The sequence below is a fragment of the Adiantum capillus-veneris genome, chromosome 16, assembly GCF_014529385.1.
Source record: "Adiantum capillus-veneris isolate H3 chromosome 16, ASM1452938v2, whole genome shotgun sequence".
Classification (NCBI taxonomy): domain Eukaryota; kingdom Viridiplantae; phylum Streptophyta; class Polypodiopsida; order Polypodiales; family Pteridaceae; genus Adiantum; species Adiantum capillus-veneris.
Window position 1 is genome coordinate 45192329 of NC_140946.1, and position 18712 is coordinate 45211040.

Here is an 18712-nt window from a genome sequence, read left to right on the forward strand (position 1 = left end):
GTTTCCCATATCTCATTAGTGCGGAGTGGACATGAGAGAATGGCCGAAGCAAAAGCGTGCGGAGAAGACATCACCAACAAAGAATGGGAGTATGCACGAGGCTGCGTACCAAAGGTAGAGTACTCATATACCTAAACCATATTGTAATTTTTTTTGGATTTTATCTTTGTATTTGATAAAATATATTTTCCTATTTTGTAGTGCCTTTCCTTTAACTCTATGTGGTCAAAGGGTCGTCACTTTCGTACGCGCCACATTGACGAGCATTGAACCACCATGAATTGTGGCATCATGGGCAACTTTGACGCAGACGGTGATGAAACGAAACACTGTGAAACCATTGAAAGGATACTAAAGGTTAATTTTAGAACCTTTCATACCTTCATCTTCGAGTACAAGTGGTTTGCAAATGTGTCTAAACGACATGAGAATGGTCTCTCATGGTGGACTCTAGTGTGCATCATATAGGGAGGTATGGCAATTTAGTTTTACCGCGCAATTGTGAGCAGGTGAGTCACTACCTTTTTTATTGTTATTTGCTTGTAACATCAATTATACCAATGTTACTCATTTTGAGCTTCTCTTCTATAGGTCATCTATATCCCAGCAATCCATCAACCAAGACTTTGGTACGTAATTCACGTAACACCTCGGGAGAGAACCATTTTTTCCACTAATGAAGTGGAGACCATCTTCGATCCTCTTCCACCTACTGCTTTAAATGAGGTGGAGACAGAGGAGAGGGAGGTCGATGAATCAAATCCGACGGTGGCAACTCTTAGCAAGGATGATTGTCATGATGATGAAGACGAATTTGAAGATGATGAAAGCAACGCATCCACAAACGACAATTCCGTTTCTCTCTTTATTGATTTAGGAGCCATGGGCTTAGAATTGGATGATGCTTCATATAAAAATCTTTTGAAAGATGATTCATAAACATTTTCCATACTTTAAGTTATGAAGATTTTTTATCGTGTAATCCATTCATCTCTCTCTCCCTCCTCTTCCTCTCTCTAATTTTGTTAACATGCTCAATTATGTTAATCAAGTGACAATGATTAGTTATTTGTAACCAAGTGTAATCTTAAATAGCTATCTATTGTTACATGTTTTCATATCTTTTCTGTTTTAAATTTGAAAATTTCATATAAGATTTTTTAATTTTTATTGAGAGGAGAAAAACACCAAACTTTGAGAGAGAGGGGGAATGTTTAAGCCAGAATTTGAAAGTTTAGGCGCTAAATCTCCCCTCGAAAATAAATGCGGTAATAACTGAGGTAATAAACACGATAATAATAACGAAAATAGTCGCGATAATAGTTTAAATACAAAAAAATGCCCCCCACCCTCCTCTCTCTTCCCTCTCTAGCTGAATTTGGACCTTCTCTCTACAAAACGCGGTAAAAGACCGCGGTAAACAATTAGAGATTTTCATAGTGTGTGATACCCATTCGGGAAAGATTTATTGGGTACATTGCACAAGATGTTATATAGTGGTAGGTACTATCCTTTGTCAACATGAATTACTCCATATCAAGGGCAAGGAATGAGCTCAAGGAAGATGAAATCCCTTTGGACATGCATGACATTTCCATCTGCAATGATATACCAAGATGTGGTCACAATCTTTGTTGCAGGCAATCTGTACCAAAGCAGTCAACCAAGAATGGATTGGTTTATGTCTTGTTGGAAAGACATAGAGAGGTAAGTGAACTCAACTAATTTTCTCAGTCAATCTTTTGTTTTTCAAATACATGGCGTTGTTTTCGCGTATATAAGTAAGAAGATAACTGATACGAGTCCCACAATCAAGAAAACTACTAGGGACAGTATGAGCGTTGACGATGATGAAAGGCTACCGAAGATAGGCGATGAATACACGTCGTTATTGCATCGAACGAAGGCAACAACTGTCGCATTGTATTGTATACACAATGTTTAGCAATTGGTTTTTATGTATGTAGTATTTTATATAACAATATCTGTGTATGAATCGCAAGTGAGCAATGGACTATGAGAATTAATCAGGTGATCTTGAAGACACACAAATGAAGGAGTCAACGAACAATGTGAGCGATGCAACGTTCGAGAGATTGGGAGACAGCATTATGCAAATCTAGAGAGAGTTACAAGAGCCTACTACATAGGGGAATGGAACATTTAGAAGTTTGTTTGTAGTTTGATATAGACATATGAGAAAGTTTGTGGATGAATGTCAAGTCAATGTAACGGATGTAAAAGGTTTGCCAATTGGAAGAACAAATAGCAACATTGAGAAAAGCGGTTATAAAAATGAAGAGCCAATTAAATAGACAATGCAATCGTAACAAGGTTCCCTAAGGATTTTGAAAGACTAGAGTCGTAAATAGTTAATCTGGTTTCTATACTTTTTGTCAAGGAACTGAAGTCAATATAGTTTGTGTGTTTCTTGTTAGTATGTGTAGTAACCTCTTTGTTGACCTTTGAGAAATTTATTGTGATAAGTGTATGCAAATAGTACAGGATGTACACAGTTGGGGCCTACGAAATCACCAGTTTTTCAAGGAGGTGGAATTTGACGAGCTTGCTTTTGAGCATCTCGCGTAACTTGGAGGTGCCGCTGAAGCAGCCGATTTTGGTTACGGGTTCATTACTACTAGCACAATCACCCTCCACGGCCACCGCTTCAAATTCAAAGCCGAGATTATCACGAGCCGGAGTGCCTGTTTCAGGCCGCACGAGCACCTCCGCAGGAAATACAAGCGAGGCACAGAAGCTGCCCACTTCGTTACTCTGCAAGAGCTCAACTTCATTGCCTTGCCCAAATGTCCGCACTGTCGGAAATTCGAAGAATTCCTCTATGTACATGCGCACTCCCAAGGGATCGTGCAAACCACACCGACTCAGATTGTCAACTCTCTTTGTGTCCATAAAGAAGTATTGCCGCATGGCTGCAACCCATGTAGGATCCACCGATTTTGTGGAGCAATAACAACAGAAAGATGCCTCACGCCAGTCCATCCTCTGCGCTGCAGATGATATTGAATGAGGCACATTCCCAATGATAACTTGCACAGGTGTGTCGTCTCCCTCCAGGCATATTGCAGAAATTGTAATGTCTTTGTTACCTAGCAGATGCTCAGAGTATTCCTTCAAATGCTCTTCCTCCTGGAAAGGCTGATGCGGGGGGGCGAGAGTGGGGAATAAAGCCTGGCATGCCACTTCACCAGTACTCAGCAGTAGCCTTCTTCCAATAGAACCACACTGGCACACACACCAGTGATCCCGTGAGTTTGATGTGGCCATTCTCTAAGACGTCAAACTCGGTGTTGCCCATGTTAAAGACGTTGGCTCCTCCGTCTTGGAAGTGAGAGAGTGGTAGGGATATGCTCCCACACAAACTAGGAAGCCACGTCCGACCGTGAAAGGAATGATCCTCCAAGGAGGGCGGTGCATGATGGTTAGTTGTGAAGACTGCAAATTCAAGGCCTTTCTTGCCCATCCTGTTGAAGAACTCCAGTGTTGATAGCGCGATCTGCTCATCCTTATGGACGCTTAACTCTTGCACCCCAACTAATGCAAGAATGCTGTTTATGTGATCTCCAGGGTGCTTTGAATCACGACTTGAGGAGCTCTCTATAGCATGTACCATGGTTGGGAAACAGAAGAGGCCACTTTCCAAAAGGTCGAGCATTGACTCTAGACATGAAAACCAAGCCTCCACTTTGACAGCCCTAATGGTAGTATTTGGAGTCCCTGAAATCATGAAGTTCAAAGAGGACGATATTACTGTCAGGACTCTTAATTGAAGCAGAATCAACTCTAGCAAAAAGCTTTCGTTACCTGTCACCACTCAAGTAAAAAAATTTGGGTTTGAATCTCAATAAAACTAATTCCCATGCACCACCTTTTGCACCATAAGCATGATACAATGTGATCTTCATCTGACGTACATGGCATAGCCCCTTACTCTGGTAACAACTGTTCTAATTACTTTTCACCTGATATGATGCCCCATTGCCTCTGTATACGTGGCAGCACACACACAGCGAGCGCTACATTGTAATTGAAAGACTATACCCACTTTTTTCTGAGGATATGAGAGACATGCATAGATGTGACTGCATGGTAATGATTGCATGCATACATGTATGCACAGTGCATGCATACATGTATTGTATATATTATTTTCGCAAGATGGGTCTCACTGAAAGCTACAAATTTCCGACAAAAAGCACTTAGGAGCCACTGGAAGGAGCCAATGAGGGACAGTAATAGACGAAATGCCTTGAGGCCAAAGACGTTAGATAGAGCTTACATGAATTTTCAGAGTTGGTTGCCTTGAATCTTGCACATTCTCCCCTCCCAAGAATGGATTCAGTGGCATTTCAGCATGCGATAATACCCCCTTGGAGTATCTGAGTAGGGCAAAGAACCAAGCAGTCCAGCCCTAGTTTCTGTGGGCTGCCGGCGAAGTACAACCTTCACACCCAAAGCGTAGCATACCAGGAGATACCACTTGCAGACATCCAGGTGCAAAGGTGCGCCCCACTTGCAAGTCTTTATTGATAAGTAGTGGTTTCTATGGCATGATCGTCACAAGAACCGGAAGGACATGGGGGGTAACACCTTCCAAGAGGTCACCCATCCCATCACTATTCCTACGCATACACACTTGATGCAATGTTCCACAACTTGGTCTAGCCATTCAGACCCCAAAACCTGGGCCCTCCAGTCTAGCCAATTTATGTAAGCCTCATAGCTAGGCACCATTGATAGTTCACATCAGACTTACCCCAACAACCACCCCCTTAAGCGAAACTTGGGACTTCTTCTCCATCCTCTTCCTACCAACATGGTCCAATTTAAGTAGCGCTTCAGGCAAACCCTCTGAAAAACTGTCATTCTCTCTCGATGTCTGACATGTTTGACCAATGACTTCTTCTTTTCATTTGAGTTCCTTTGATCGAGTAAACAAAGAGACTAGATTTAATTAGTCTTGAAACAATCGAAAGCCGATACAAGTGGAACAGACTCGCCCTTTAACTTTACATCAAGAGCACTTTCTTTGCCTTTCTCATCCTTCAAAGCAGCCTTTCTTGCCCGATAGTCAACCACGATGCCGTTCTTCTGGTACCAAGGGATCCCCCGAAGGACATCACACCCCTCCAGAGGCATGATGTAAAAGTCGTCCTACCCTAGATACCCCCTGGCAATGCAACCAAAGTTTGCCTATGATAAGTGTAACAAGTACGAGACTGAGACATCCTATAATGAAGGCTACACTCATACCAAGGAAGAGGAGAGCGAGGATGATATGCTAAAGATAGATGCCGATTTGTTTGGTGTCACCGTAGAAGCTCTCATGCAAAAGAGAAGATGCAACCGCAGGTTCATGGCATAGCATAGGTGCGGAAGAGGTAGTCAATATGCTGAGCGAGGATTTGACCAAGCAAGAGAGAGAAGGCTATGTCCAGCTGTGTGCCTCTTTTCCAAATATGTTTGTGACGAAGTACAAGGATCTACGAGGAGCAAAGGGTGTTGAGCACAAGATAGTTCTCAAAGAAGGGTATAAGCCGAAAGCGCAGAAGCTAAGGAGATCAGGGGAGATTCAAAAGGACGCCCTTTGGCAGGAGATCAACCAATTGTTGGAGGCAGGTATTATATACCCCGTGAAAGAGTCAGAGTGGGTTTCCCGGTTATCACTCCTAAGAAGAATGGGAAATGGTGGGTGTGCGTCGACTACAAGCCATTGAATGCCACGACCAAGAGAAACCACTACCCATGATCAGCGTTTTCAGCCCAAGACAGCCAGCGTTTTCAGCTTGGAGCGCTTGCAAATTCCAACCCTAGCCTCGTCATTGGTTGCAGTCCCCTTACCATTGACACCGCTAGCAAATTCTTGCATTTAGCCTGAGCATCGTCATCGTCGTTGTAGACATTGTCATCATCGTCCACCGTCGTCGACACAGTACCCCAGCACCTAGTACCCCTTGTGCCTTGGCTCAGCATAAGGATCCACAGACCCGTCAAGTACCTCGTCGTTGACACCTTGTCGTCGACATAGACCCATCAGTACCTCGTCGTCGTCGTCAACATAGAACCTCTCAATACCTCAATCATAGTAACAAGGAATGGCCATTTTCAAGTCTCCGTTTCCTGTTCCCATCCCAATTTCCCGTCCTAGATCCCCGTTCTGTGTTTCACACCCGAATATCCGAAACAGGGAATGGCAATTCATGCATGTTACCCTTCTGCGCTCCCCGTTCCAATTTTCCGTTCCGGGTAACTATGATCTCAATACCCCACAATACCATCCGTACCCAATACCCAGCATCAGTAGCATCAATAACATTAGCATCAGCATCTCATCATTTAGTCATTGTATCGACATTGTGCAAGAATAAAGAAAATACCCAAAGCAAGGGGGCCCTTGAGGGTTTGGGACCCGATATACCGTGTCTCTTCTCTCTCTCTTGTGTCTCTCTCTTTCTTTCAATTCAGTTCAGTCTTTCAAGTGAAGTAAAGTATCCCTTGTGTTTGTGCGGAGTACTAGATCCGAGCTAAATCCTTAAACAATTCCGCTGCACCTGACACCATCACACATCGGGCGCGCTCCCGTCTTCATTGCTCTGTCTTACAAGGCATAAGCCATAAAGAACCCAAGACATAGCGTTCATGGATTCACCAGAATATTTGCAGTTTCTTATCAATGAGCTTCACGATATTCTTTTGCGGCATTCTCAGCAGAATCTTCCAATGCTGCAAAGTTTTCAACAATCTTTGAATTACATGTTACCCCCTCTGATGCCACAGGTGATACCTCCTCCTCCGGCACCAGAAAGTACGAGAGCTTCCAACCCGCAACCTTCCCAACCGTCTGTTCCGATCGGGGGAGTCTTCACGAATAATCTGACCCTGATCCAGTGCAACCGCCTTTGCCACCGCCATTGCCCCCACCTCCACCACCACCACCACCGCCACCAGGCTACAATGGTTGGAGCCCATATGGATACCTTATTATCCATACCCGGAAAATGCCTAACCAACCCAAAGATTTCAAGGATGGCGGCACGACAGTCAAATTTTTCACTTTTTCCGGGGTTAAAGATCGAAAGAAAGCATTGCAGTTCCTACAGCAATTCGACAACATCTAACTATACACAAGAATCCAAGATTTCTCGAGCAGCAGGATTTCTTAAAGATAATGCTATGCAATGGTGGAGTTCAATCGCGACACAACCGCATGCTCCAAGGACTTGGCAAGCTTTCAAGACAGTTTTTGCACGCAATTACATGACTTCTATGTTTGAAGTCTGGATTTTGGCAAAGTGAGGCAACTTGAAAATGCTTGCCACCGAAATCATGGACGACTATAACCAAAGGTTTCTCGACGTGTACCTTCTGTTGTCCTTCTTTAAGTTCATTTCCTTGGAGGACCAGTGCAAGCGCTATACCATTGGACTACCATCACCATTGCAAGAATAGTCTTTCCAAGCAAGTCTCTACCATGCAAGAGCTTATCGACCATGCCGCGGTCGGCTACAAACTGATGAAGGGAAAGCACCACAGAAGAACCACCGGCCACTAACCACAACTCTCGCCAGCAAAGAACAAATTCTCGAGAGTCTCGTGAAAGCCAACCGCATAGGCCTCGTTTGACACCTCAACAACGAGATACCTTACTATAAGAAGGCCAATGTTTTGGATGCTTTCAAACAGGACATAACTATTTTGGTTGTCCCCAACACACTGATAGACCAGCGAAGCCAACGCCCGCGCCGACGGTCAACAAAAACCCAGGACCATCTCCAACCAAACGAGCTAAACCGGCCATCGGATTAGTACCTGACATCTATGGCATACGCCTTGAAAGTACCGGACCGGGATGGTTATTTGCGGGGGGAGTGTTCATCGGTGACTTTATGTTTCTATGTCTTATAACATGCATATGTGAGCATTTGTGTTGCATTGTGATGTGTCATCTATTGATGTTCCTAATTGGATGAGATTGCCTGGGTATGCAATTTTAGTGCATTAAAACACCCGTGGAAGATCAGTGCAGTATGGGTGTGATGGCTAATTTTACTACGCCGGAATATCAAGAGTTCCGATCTGGACGAAAGGAGAAGCCAACTCTTTGATCAAAAGAGCCGAAAGGAGAAGCCAACTCCTTAACAAAAGAAAAAGAGCAAATTGATTGTCCCTCGGAATGACCCTCGGAAATTTTTGAGCTAACTTGAGTTGTTTTGCAGATATGTTGTAATCCTTACTTTTTTCAAGAAGGGAGGATGTCACAAACTGCTGACGTGTCAAAGCCCTAAAGAATGGAGCCAACCTACAAATCCCGCCCGAGGGGCCTAAACCCAAGAAGAACAAGTAACAGAAGAAGAAGTCCTACCAACTTATGGGGACCCCGTCCGATGTGGCCCCAGTGACATAAAGGGATTAAAATAAAGTAGGATCCACACATACACACCAAGACTTACGCAAAAATTGATGACGTGGCAACTGTACAAACGCTCTGCCTTTTGCACCGACTGCTGACGTGGCAGTTGTACAGAATTCTATGATTTACACTGGTAGCTTTTTGGCATTGCTTTTGGACCAGAAGCTTTTGAGTTTTGAAGGCTTTTCATGTAAACTACTTTTGGGGCCTAGGGCCTTTAAATATGAAGCCATGGGCTCATTCTCATGCTTCTTGGAGAAGGTGCAGAGTCTAGAGTACCGGCTTGTACTGTGTTGATGCAATATAAAGAAATACCGAAAGGGGCGCCAAGGTTTGGGTCCAATACTCTCTGGGGTGGAATTCCGCCACTCCGTGTCGCATGTCGTCTCTCTCTCTCAGTTAAGTTGTTATTGAAGTGCTAAATGTTTGTTCAGTCTGTTCTTTTCTATTGGCACGTGGTGCCCGTCTTGTGACAACACCTTATTACAAGAAGGCCGATGTTTTGGATGCTTTCAAACAGAGCATAACTATTTTTGGTTGTCCCCGAGTTCCAACGTACTGAAAGACCAGCGGAGCCAACACCCACGTTGACGGTCGACAGAACCCTGAGACCATCTCTAACCAAACGAGCTAAATCAACCATTGGACTTGTACCTAACATCTATGGTATACGCCTTAAAAGAACAAATAAATTGTGTCGAGCATATAACAAAGTTAATGGCTTCAAAGCCCTAATTTTATTTGACCCAAGAGCTACCGAAAACTTCATCCATCCACAATTCCTGAAGCAAATGGACTTTGATTATGATCCACAGCGTGCGAAATCAAAGTCGAGTTAGCCACCGGTCAGACCCAAAAGGTGGTACCTCTCATTGGTACTCTTCCAGTAACTATCCAAGGATATCACGGAAAGGCGCTTTTCACATTATGAAGTTGGGCAATTGTGACGTTCTTTTGGGCATGTCTTGGCATGACAAGAATGACATGACACTTAATTACCGTGATGCGGAAGGACAAGCTAGTCATCCTCAAAGTTCGGCTGTTTGAACAAAAACTTGAATAAATTATCTAGTTGTTTTAGTACTTTTGAACTTTGTTTGAGGAAGTACTATTTGAAATTTGTTTGAAATGGATGGTATCTGCTCTAAACCCATCTTGGTGATGATTTGAGATAGAATCTTGTTTTAATACGGTTTCAATGATTGGTGATTTTACTCCCGGGTGGAGTAGTGAGAAATGATATTTAAAATGCTTGCTCGGTAAGGTGCAGCGGAAGTGAATGTTGAACTTTGCTCAAGATGAGTGCTCCGAACTGTGCTCAAGGGTTCCTTTTACTTACGGAAGGGAGAGCCTTCCGTTCCTTTAGTGAGAGAGTGCAAATGATCACAAACAAAGTGAATGACACTGTGAATGAAGCTACGAAGAGATAGCGAGCGAAGAGAATACGACACCACAATGTTGTCAAATCCTCCTCCAAGGGCCCCACTCTCTATGGCGAGAAGTCTATGCTATTGATTGCACAAATCTGGTACATTGGTCTAGATGCAAAGGACTTGCCGACGATGTCGACGACAATGATGACGGCGACGAGACGGACTGAAATCTGAAAACGCTAGGGGCTGAAATCTGCAAATCTGCTAAATTCTGACTCTATGTCGGCGAGGACGACGATGGCGACGACGCGATGACGATGCGCTGAAAACGCAGGTGCTGAAATCTGCGAACAGCAGGTTGAAACTGAAAACGCTGGCTGATCTGACCACGCGGCGAGGATCTGCTGTCTGCGGGAAGATGAGATCTGCGAGGTTTGGGGCTGCTGCTGCGGAGTCGAAGTGCTCAAAACTGAAAACGCTGATGCAATGGCTGATCCTGTCGCGGGGAATCTGCTAACACTGATGTGAATATGCAAATGCGAAAACGTCAGGCTGATGGGGTACTGCTGAAAACGCTAGGGTTGTTGCTGCAGAAAACGCTACGCTATCTGCTGTAGAAAACACTAGGTTGTCCTGCCGGTCTTGCTGAGAAGGTGCACTGCAAGTTGCTGGGTATCTCTGCCTCTTCTACCAGAAAGTGCTTGTAGCAGGCTACAGTGTCACTTTCACAGGACACAGTTAGTACAATTGGTCTAGGCTGGTTCACACTGGACAGACCCTCTGGACCCTCTGGCCTAGGGAGTGACACGTGGCAGGGTACCGACGGTGGTCTAGTGGACCTCGTGGCCAAGTCACCACATGGCTGACATTTATGAGCCGTTGGTGGCTCTTTATGGTGGTACATAGGAGTAGTAGCGGTTGGTCATCGGGATCATCTTCTTCACCTTTGGTCCAGCATCGTCAAGGTAGCGAGTCTTACACAGAGCACTGCTTCACCATCCCTGCACATCTGAGCCTCGACACCCCACTTGTGCCTGTGAGTCCTGGGCTAGAGCTGAGTGTGCTGCCATGCCAGAGTCTGTACATGGTTCTTTGAGCTAGTCGAGTCCACATGTTCTGGTCCACTGTTGTGTCTCTGTTGTTATCCATTGTTTCTGTGTTTCATTCTGTTTGAGAGAGTTTCCATTTGTTTGAGTGAGATTGTCACGCACATTGCACTGAGGGGCACCCACACTGTAGAGAGCACGACACATTATCCGCGCTACAGGTGCTCTCATTTTGGCGATCACGGTGGGACCTCAACTGAAGTCTCACTCTGTTGAGTAGCTGGTTTCTTCGCTTTGCCTGTGCAGCCTGTTGGTCTGGTTCAGTTTCACCCTTGACAGCTTAATCTAGCTGGTCTAGTCTCTCGCCTTGTTGGTCTGGTCCTCTCTCGCCCTGGTCCACCCAGTGCTCGTCCTGGTCTAGTCCTTCTCGTCCCTGGTCTAGTCCTTCCTCGTCCTGGTCCAGGTCAGGTGGTCTAGTCACTCGCCCTGGTCTAGTAGAGTCTAGACCAATGTTCAACCAAGTGAAGGTTGTCTTGCCCAAGTGAAGGTTTTCTTGCCCAAAGCTTGGTGGGGTTGGCGGTTACTACATGACACATACAAGGAGGTCTTTGCAGCGTCAAAGTGCACTACTGAGTCCTCTGAAGTACTACCACAGAAGGCGTCAACCCTTGGTGCCCAGTAGAAGCATATTAACCCCATCACCCATACCTACTCATACGGCTACCTCCATTCCTTCGACCGGTTCTACATCCTCCAGGTCACCTTCTCCGGTAAAGCTCTCCCCCATTTTGTTACAGCAAGCTAGTGAGCAACAGACTCACGAGCAAGAGGCCATGGAGGAGCTCACAAGTGTTCTGGCAAAGGTAAACATCAAGTTCCCTACCTTTAAAGGTCTCTCCGAAGAAGATGCAGACGACCATGCTCGGAGGTTTGTCTCTCTTTGCAGAGGTCGTGGCCTCAACAGAGAAGACACATACCTAGTGCTCTTTCCGTCCACCTTGGATGGTCTTGTAGATAAATGGTATAGTCAGTTTGCTGAAAACCACTTTACTACTTGGACCATGTTAAGACAGCAGTTCTGTGAAGCTTTCCGACCAGGGGATTATCAAGAGAAGATTCTAGATGAGTTGGCCAACCTGTTGCTCCAGCCCAAGGAGACATTTGTAGAGCTCATGACCAGAACAAAGTCCCTGGTTGCCAAGCTGCCTCAGCAACCAGAGGAATTCATGGTGAAGAAGTGGGTAGAGAAGGCTCAGCCTAAAACTTCTCAACAAAAGCTCAGAGAAAGTCTTCGTCCTGAAGCCAATCTGGAGGACTTTGTTGCTACTGCTACTAGAATAGAGGGAGCAAGAAGGCAGTTCACTGACTCTCCTCAATTAGATACTGCCCCTGTACTCGTGGACAGTCCATCAGATCCTTTAACTTCTTTACGCAGGGAACTGGAAGCCCTAAAGTTACAGCGAGCTCTTCAAGAGGAGAGGTCCTTCTCTCTTAAACAAGAGAAGCCTCCACATCACGAGGCATTGGAACAGATTAAGCGCGAGCTAGAAGAGCTCAAGTGTCAGCAAGAGACTAAGGCTACGGTTTGGTGTAGCTCATGCTGCTCTCCAAGGCACCCTCCACAGGAATGCCCCCTTCGGGTTTACTGCCACTTCTGTGAAAAATCTGGACATGAGGACAAGGATTGTTACTACCTCAAGGGATTGCGACAAATACAGCAAAGTCTTGGTCCTTCTCTTCAGCAAGGGCCAGCACCTGCATCAAACATGGTTTCTCCCTGTGGCCATCCACACCATATGCCACCTTTGCTGACAGCCCCTCCTATGCAAGGTATGCAAAGTACTTTTCCATCTCAGAGCTTTTATCATACCCATGCTCCCTCATCACCTCAAAGCTTCTATGCGTCCACCTCCAACTCAATGCACCAGGAGCAAGGACCACCTCGCCCTTCGACTTGCCCTTTGAATCGGCCCATTTTATGCTACAGATGCGGAGAGTATGGGCATTACCAAAGCAAATGCCTTCTGCCCAAAGGATCCCCTCCCTACCGTCATTGCCCTGATATGAAAGATCACTACACTAAGGATTGCCCTAAAATTCGTGCATCCATGGCTTCGAACCCAAGTCAAAGCCAGACTGAGTTTGCCTTTCCCAAGCTCAATTTGATAGCAGTTAGCACTGTTTCTCAGCCGCCCCCTTCTACCCACGTGGTTACCCCTCAAAATAAGCCGCCGTAGTTGGCAGAGGAGCCATCAAGCGTCCTCACCCGGGCCCAGAGAGCCACTCTCGGTCTTAGCATTCCATCAAGTTCAACTTCCCCACACATTGTCACACCAGTGGGTACCCTGCCTGCAGTTGTTAGTGGGTACCCTACCTGCAACTGTTAACAAGCCATCCCCTAGTGCCATGAAAGAATCCAAATCTTTGCTCTTAGATATTGATGAAGCTTTCTTGGAAGCAGTTTCCGATCTACAGAAGATCAAAGTACGAGAGGAACAACAACAGGTAGAAAAAGCGAAGCATACAGCAGAGACAGTCTTGAAGAACACTTTCCAACAAGTGTCCCTCTATGACATGTTGCGGCTAGATGCGAGTTTCAGAAGTGAAACCCTTGCAGTTATTCAGTCACTTTACCCTGGAGCAGATCCTAGTGGCGGGCACCTCCCAGTGCGACCGTCAGAGTCCTATATGATATCCAATCCTGCTGCTCCACTCACTAATTATAGAAGCCCTCGCCTGACAGTGTCTGTTTTGGGTCGACAATTCTCAAGAGTGATAGTGGATGGTGGATCTGGCATCAACCTGATGCTCGAGTTCACTATGTTAGCTCTAGATCTACAACCTACTCGCCCTGCTCCCTTCACAGTTACATTGGCCGACCAGCGGACAGTCTACCCAGTGGGCATAGTGGACAATGTGCCTCTGCAGGTACAAGACTTTACTTTTAACTTGGATTTTGTTGTGGTTCGTCTTCCCCAAGTTGAGGGCGGATTTCCTTTGCTCATTGGAAGACCATGGCTGCGACACACTAAAGCACTTCATGATTGGGGAAACGACGCAATGTGGATACATACTTCTGGCTCCGCGATGCAACCCATTCTCTTAGAAGGTGGTATGGATCCCGTGGTGCAGCAAGTTTCTTTGTCAATGGAAACCAAACCTGAACAAGAACAGCCTACTACACCTGAAGGGTCAGATGAAGATCTGCTGGAGTGGTTAGGCTACCAAATCTATGCCTTGTTATGGAGTCTCCATTCACTCTTTGCATGAAGGTACACCCTCTTCCATTGTTTCCACAGTAACTAACCCCAATGAGCCACCTGAGCCAGCTCAAAGGTTGAAGGCCTTAGAAAAAACTCTGGATGCGCCCTCGGGGGAAGTCTTTGAATTTGGTGAGCCTATGGAGGAAAATAGAAGTGGGAAGAAATCTCCTCGACAGAAGTTCACCCAACATCAAAAATCAGCCCCATTGGTGTCTGCTTCTCCCAGAATAAAGCTCCCTTCACAGAGCTCGTCCTGCCTGATGAATTCCATTCTCTTTATAGTTGTCTTGCTCATAGTGGTTGCTCTCTATAGCATCTCCTCTTTCAACCAGGGGACCATGGATTTCATCTACTGCCCTAGCTCCCCTCGCCCTACCCTCCCCCTTCACTCTCGCCCCTACCCACCCCCTCCCTTACCCTAGCCCCTACCCTCCCCCTTCACCCTCGCACCTACCCTCCCCCTCCCCCTACCCACCCCCTCTCGCCCCTACCCTCCCCATCACATCCCTTGTCCCTACCCAGCCCCCCTCACCCCTACCCTCCCCCTCAACTTTCCCTTCCCCTAAACAGGCCCCTCTCCACCATCAGCAGATGAAGCTGATTTGAGGCCAAAAACATCAGCAGCTGAAGCTGATTTGCTGACAAAAACCAGTCAATACATCTAGAAGAAGACACAATTCATCCATCCTCTATGGCAATTCTAGCTGCGAGCATCGGCTGCTGTTCTAAAGGCCTCTCTGACATGCCTCCTTCAGAGCAGCTACACTTCATTGCTTTTCAGCTCGAGTAGTGCCAAGAGTTTGCTGCAACTCTTCACACTCTACTTGGAACTTTTTAGAGTTCTCCTGAACTGTCATCATCTCTGCTTATGAATCCGCCATCCTCTGTTCGAGCAGAGAAACCTCCTCCTCCAGTGTTGAATTTTCTTGCCAGCTGAAATCATTTCTTGCATGGGTGGGAAAAGAACCTGCTTCAAGACAGATGTACATGTGGTACCTATTGGTTTTACTTCACAGTTTTTCAGTATTTCCTAGTTTTTCAATATTTCCTCTCAACGAGACGGTGAGCGGTCTTGTGGCGGGCAACCTGTAGCAGGCTACAGTGTCATTTTCACAGGACACAGTTAGTACAATTGGTCTAGGCTGGTTCACACTGGACGGACCCTCTGGACCCTTTGGCCTAGGGAGTGACACGTGGCAGGGTACCGACGGTGGTCTAGTGGACCTCGTGGCCATGTCACCACATGGCTGACATTTATGAGCCGTTGGTGTCTCTTTATGGTGGTACATAGGAGTAGTAGCGGTTGGTCATCGGGATATCTTCTTCACCTTTGGTCCAGCATCGTCGAGGTAGCGAGTCTTACACAGAGCACTGCTTCACCATCCGTGTATATCTGAGCCTCGACACCCCACTTGTACCTGTGAGTCACCCCACTTGTACCTGTGAGTCCTGGGCTGGAGCTAAGTGTGTTGCCACGCCAGAGTCTGTACATGGTTCTTTCAGCTAGTCGAGTCCACATGTTCTGGTCCACTGTTGTGTCTTTGTTGTTATCCATTGTTTCTGTGTTTCATTCTGTTTGAGAGAGTTTCCATTTGTTTGAGTGAGATTGTCACGCACATTGCACTGAGGGGCACCCACACTGTAGAGAGCACGACACATTATCCGCGCTACAGTGCTAGTGCTAGGTTTCTTTTATAGAGCTTAGCAAATTTGCCCTACCCAGTTTCCCAACAAAGTCACTTATTAATAATAAGTGAAAAATGGATAAAATAGGGAAAATGGATTCTGTGCACTGTAAAATGCTCATGATGGCTACTAGACCTGAAGTAGCTTGTCCACATGCACATAGGGTTAGATGTGCACGTGACATGCTCATACTCATGGACCGGACCCTTGTGGTTATTTGCGAGGGGAGTATTGAATGTTTGAAAAGTGTTGTTTTTACTCATGGCCCGGACCCTTGTGGTTATTTACGAGGGAGTATTGTTGTTGTTACGCATGCCCCGGACCTAAATGGTTATTTACGAGGGGAGTATTAAGTAGTCTGAGCAATGGTTACTCTCAAGACCTCCAAATGACACAGGCTACGGTCTGGGGAGCGCTTGGTTGTAAAAGGCCTCTATATCTGATGGCCTGGACCTTTTTAAATTATTTGCGGGAGAAGTGATGAGGGAGTCGTTGAACAAATCATGGCCCGGACCCTTGTGGTTATTTGCGGGGGGAGTGTTTATCGACTGCTTTATGTTTCTATGTCTTGTAGCATGCATATGTGAGCATTTGTGTTGCATTGTGATGTGCCAACCACTGAATATTCCTTATTGGATGAGATTTTTCTAGGAAACCAATCACCCAAATATTAAGAGCTCCAATCTAGAATGAGACTCCTTATTGGATGAGATCTTTTTGGTAAGCCAATGACCCAGGATATCAAGAGCTCCAATCTGGAAAGAGAAAACAGATTGTCTGTCACAAACTACTGACGTGTCAAAGCCCTGAAGAATGGACCCAACTTACAGATGCCGGCCGAGGGGCCTAAACCCTAAGAAAAACAAGTAGCAGAAGAAGAAGTCCTACCAAATTATGGGGACCCCGTCCGATGGGGCCCCAATGACATAAAGGGATTAAAATAAAGCAAGACTCGCAACACACACGCGCAAAACTGATGACGTGGCAGTTGTACAGACGCTCCACGTTTTGCGTTGATTGATGACGTGGCAGTTGTACGGAATTCCGCAAATCGCGCAGGCAGCTTTTTGGCATTGCTTTTGGACCAGAAGCTTTTGAGTTTTGAAGGCTTTTCATGTAAACTGCTTTTGGGACCTAGGGCCTTTAAATATAGGGCCATGGGCTCATTCTCTGGCATGCTTCCTGGAGAAGGTGAGGAGTCTGGAGTACCGGCTTGTACAGTGTTGATAATATAAAGAAATACCGAAAGGGGCGCCAAGGTTTGGGACCAATACTCTTTGGGGTGGAATTCCGCCACTCCGTGTCGCGTGTTGTCTCTCTCTCTCTCAGTTCAATTGTTATTGAAGTGCTTAAAGTCTATTCAGTCTATCTTTTCTATTGGCACGTGGTGCCCGTCTTGTGACATTGTCCTCAGATTGTCCTTCAGAAATTTTTGAGCTAACTTGAGTTGTTTTGCAGATATGTTGTAATCATGGACAATTACTTTCTTTCAAGAAGGGGGGTTTGTTACAAACTGCTGATGTGTCAATTCACTGAAGAACGGAGCCAACTTGCAGATCCCAGCCGAGGAGCCTAAACCCTAAGTGAAGAAGCAGAAGCAGCAAACGAAGTTTTACCAACATGCAAAGTCTTGCCGAGTGGCATATTTGTAAAGAAGAGTTCCCACCAACTTATGGGACCCCGTCTAATGGGACCTAGAGAGATTAAACTAAAGCAAGACCAACACACACACAGAAAGCGTAGAAGATGATGACGTGGCAGTTGTACGGAGCCACATGGCAAACAGTACGGACTCCGGCAATTTATGATGACAAGCTGATGTGGCAGCCTATACCGAATTCCATCTTTTGCAATGACATGCTGACGTGGCAACAATGTACGGATTCCCATGTTTTGCACTGGTTGCTTTTTGGGACAAGATGCTTTTGAGTTCGAAAGCTTTTCATGTAACTGCTTTTCATAGCCAAGGGTCTTTAAATATGAGCCAAGGGCTCATTCTCTAGCACTCTTCCGAGTGAGTGCAAGTATCGGCATTGTACTGAGTTCAAGCAATATAAAGAAATACCAAAAGGGGCGCTAAGGTTTGGGGCCAGCGCTCTCTCGGGGTGGAACTCCGCCACTCCTCGTCTCGTGTGTTGTGCACTCTCTCTCTCTTTCACTTCAATGTTATTTGAAGTGCTAAAAGTGTTCAGTCTGTTCTTTACATTGGCACGTGGTGCCCGTCCCGTGACAGTCAACCTATCAACGATTTACAAAAATCAGGTCCAAACGTCAAGCTTTTGATATTTTGGGTCTATGTCCCTCGGCTGGTGCTCCATAAGTTCTTTAAGTTGCAAGGGGTTAGGTTTTTAAAACCCTAAACCCTTAGGCCCATCGGCCATCTTCTGGGTTCCGTTTCTCTTGTCCTCTCGGCCATTCCTTCCAATTGAGCAATAGCTCATCACTTTGTGACAACAACACACTAGAGAGGAAAAAAAAAATCAAAGGTTAGCAGATTAGTGCAAAATCACAAAGCTCCGATACCAATGCCAAGTGCAGCGGAATTGAAATGGTGAAGATGTAGACCTTATACTTCCACAAATCTTTATTTGTTTCCTTGCTTGAATGTGTGCTACTTAGCACGAATGATGGTATCTTTTAAAGATAGAACGCGAGAGAGAGAGAGAGAGAGAGAGAGAGAGAGCAAACTCTACCGGCTCGAATGGGAAATGTCACCGTGGTAACTCTTCAAGATGAAGCACCTCCGCGGCGGATTTGATGCACCTTTGGTCCGTCTCGATGAGGGGTTGTTGGCAACCACCAAGGGTAGATATGGGACTGATTTGCACTCTTGATGAAAGAGGAATCAAGGGCTGAGAGCTGGCTACAAAAATGCAGCAGATCTATCGCGTTATGCAGGGCTGAAAACGCACA

The 18712-nt window shown here is 45.8% G+C and overlaps 1 protein-coding gene across 1 annotated transcript; it reads right to left on the bottom strand.

Moving 5' to 3' along the window:
* Window positions 1-2404: 2404 nt before the first annotated feature.
* LOC147438952 (uncharacterized) lies at window positions 2405-3718 on the bottom strand. The gene has a single exon (XM_086484911.1). The coding sequence runs from the start codon at window positions 3286-3288 to the stop codon at window positions 2524-2526; it is 765 nt and encodes a 254-aa protein (XP_086341037.1). The 5' UTR covers window positions 3289-3718; the 3' UTR covers window positions 2405-2523.
* Window positions 3719-18712: the final 14994 nt, after the last annotated feature.

What these genes read in the sequence shown, in the direction of transcription:
- LOC147438952 (XM_086484911.1), bottom strand. Translation starts at nt 3,288, where the DNA reads ATGGCCACATCAAACTCACGGGATCACTGGTGTGTGTGCCAGTGTGGT.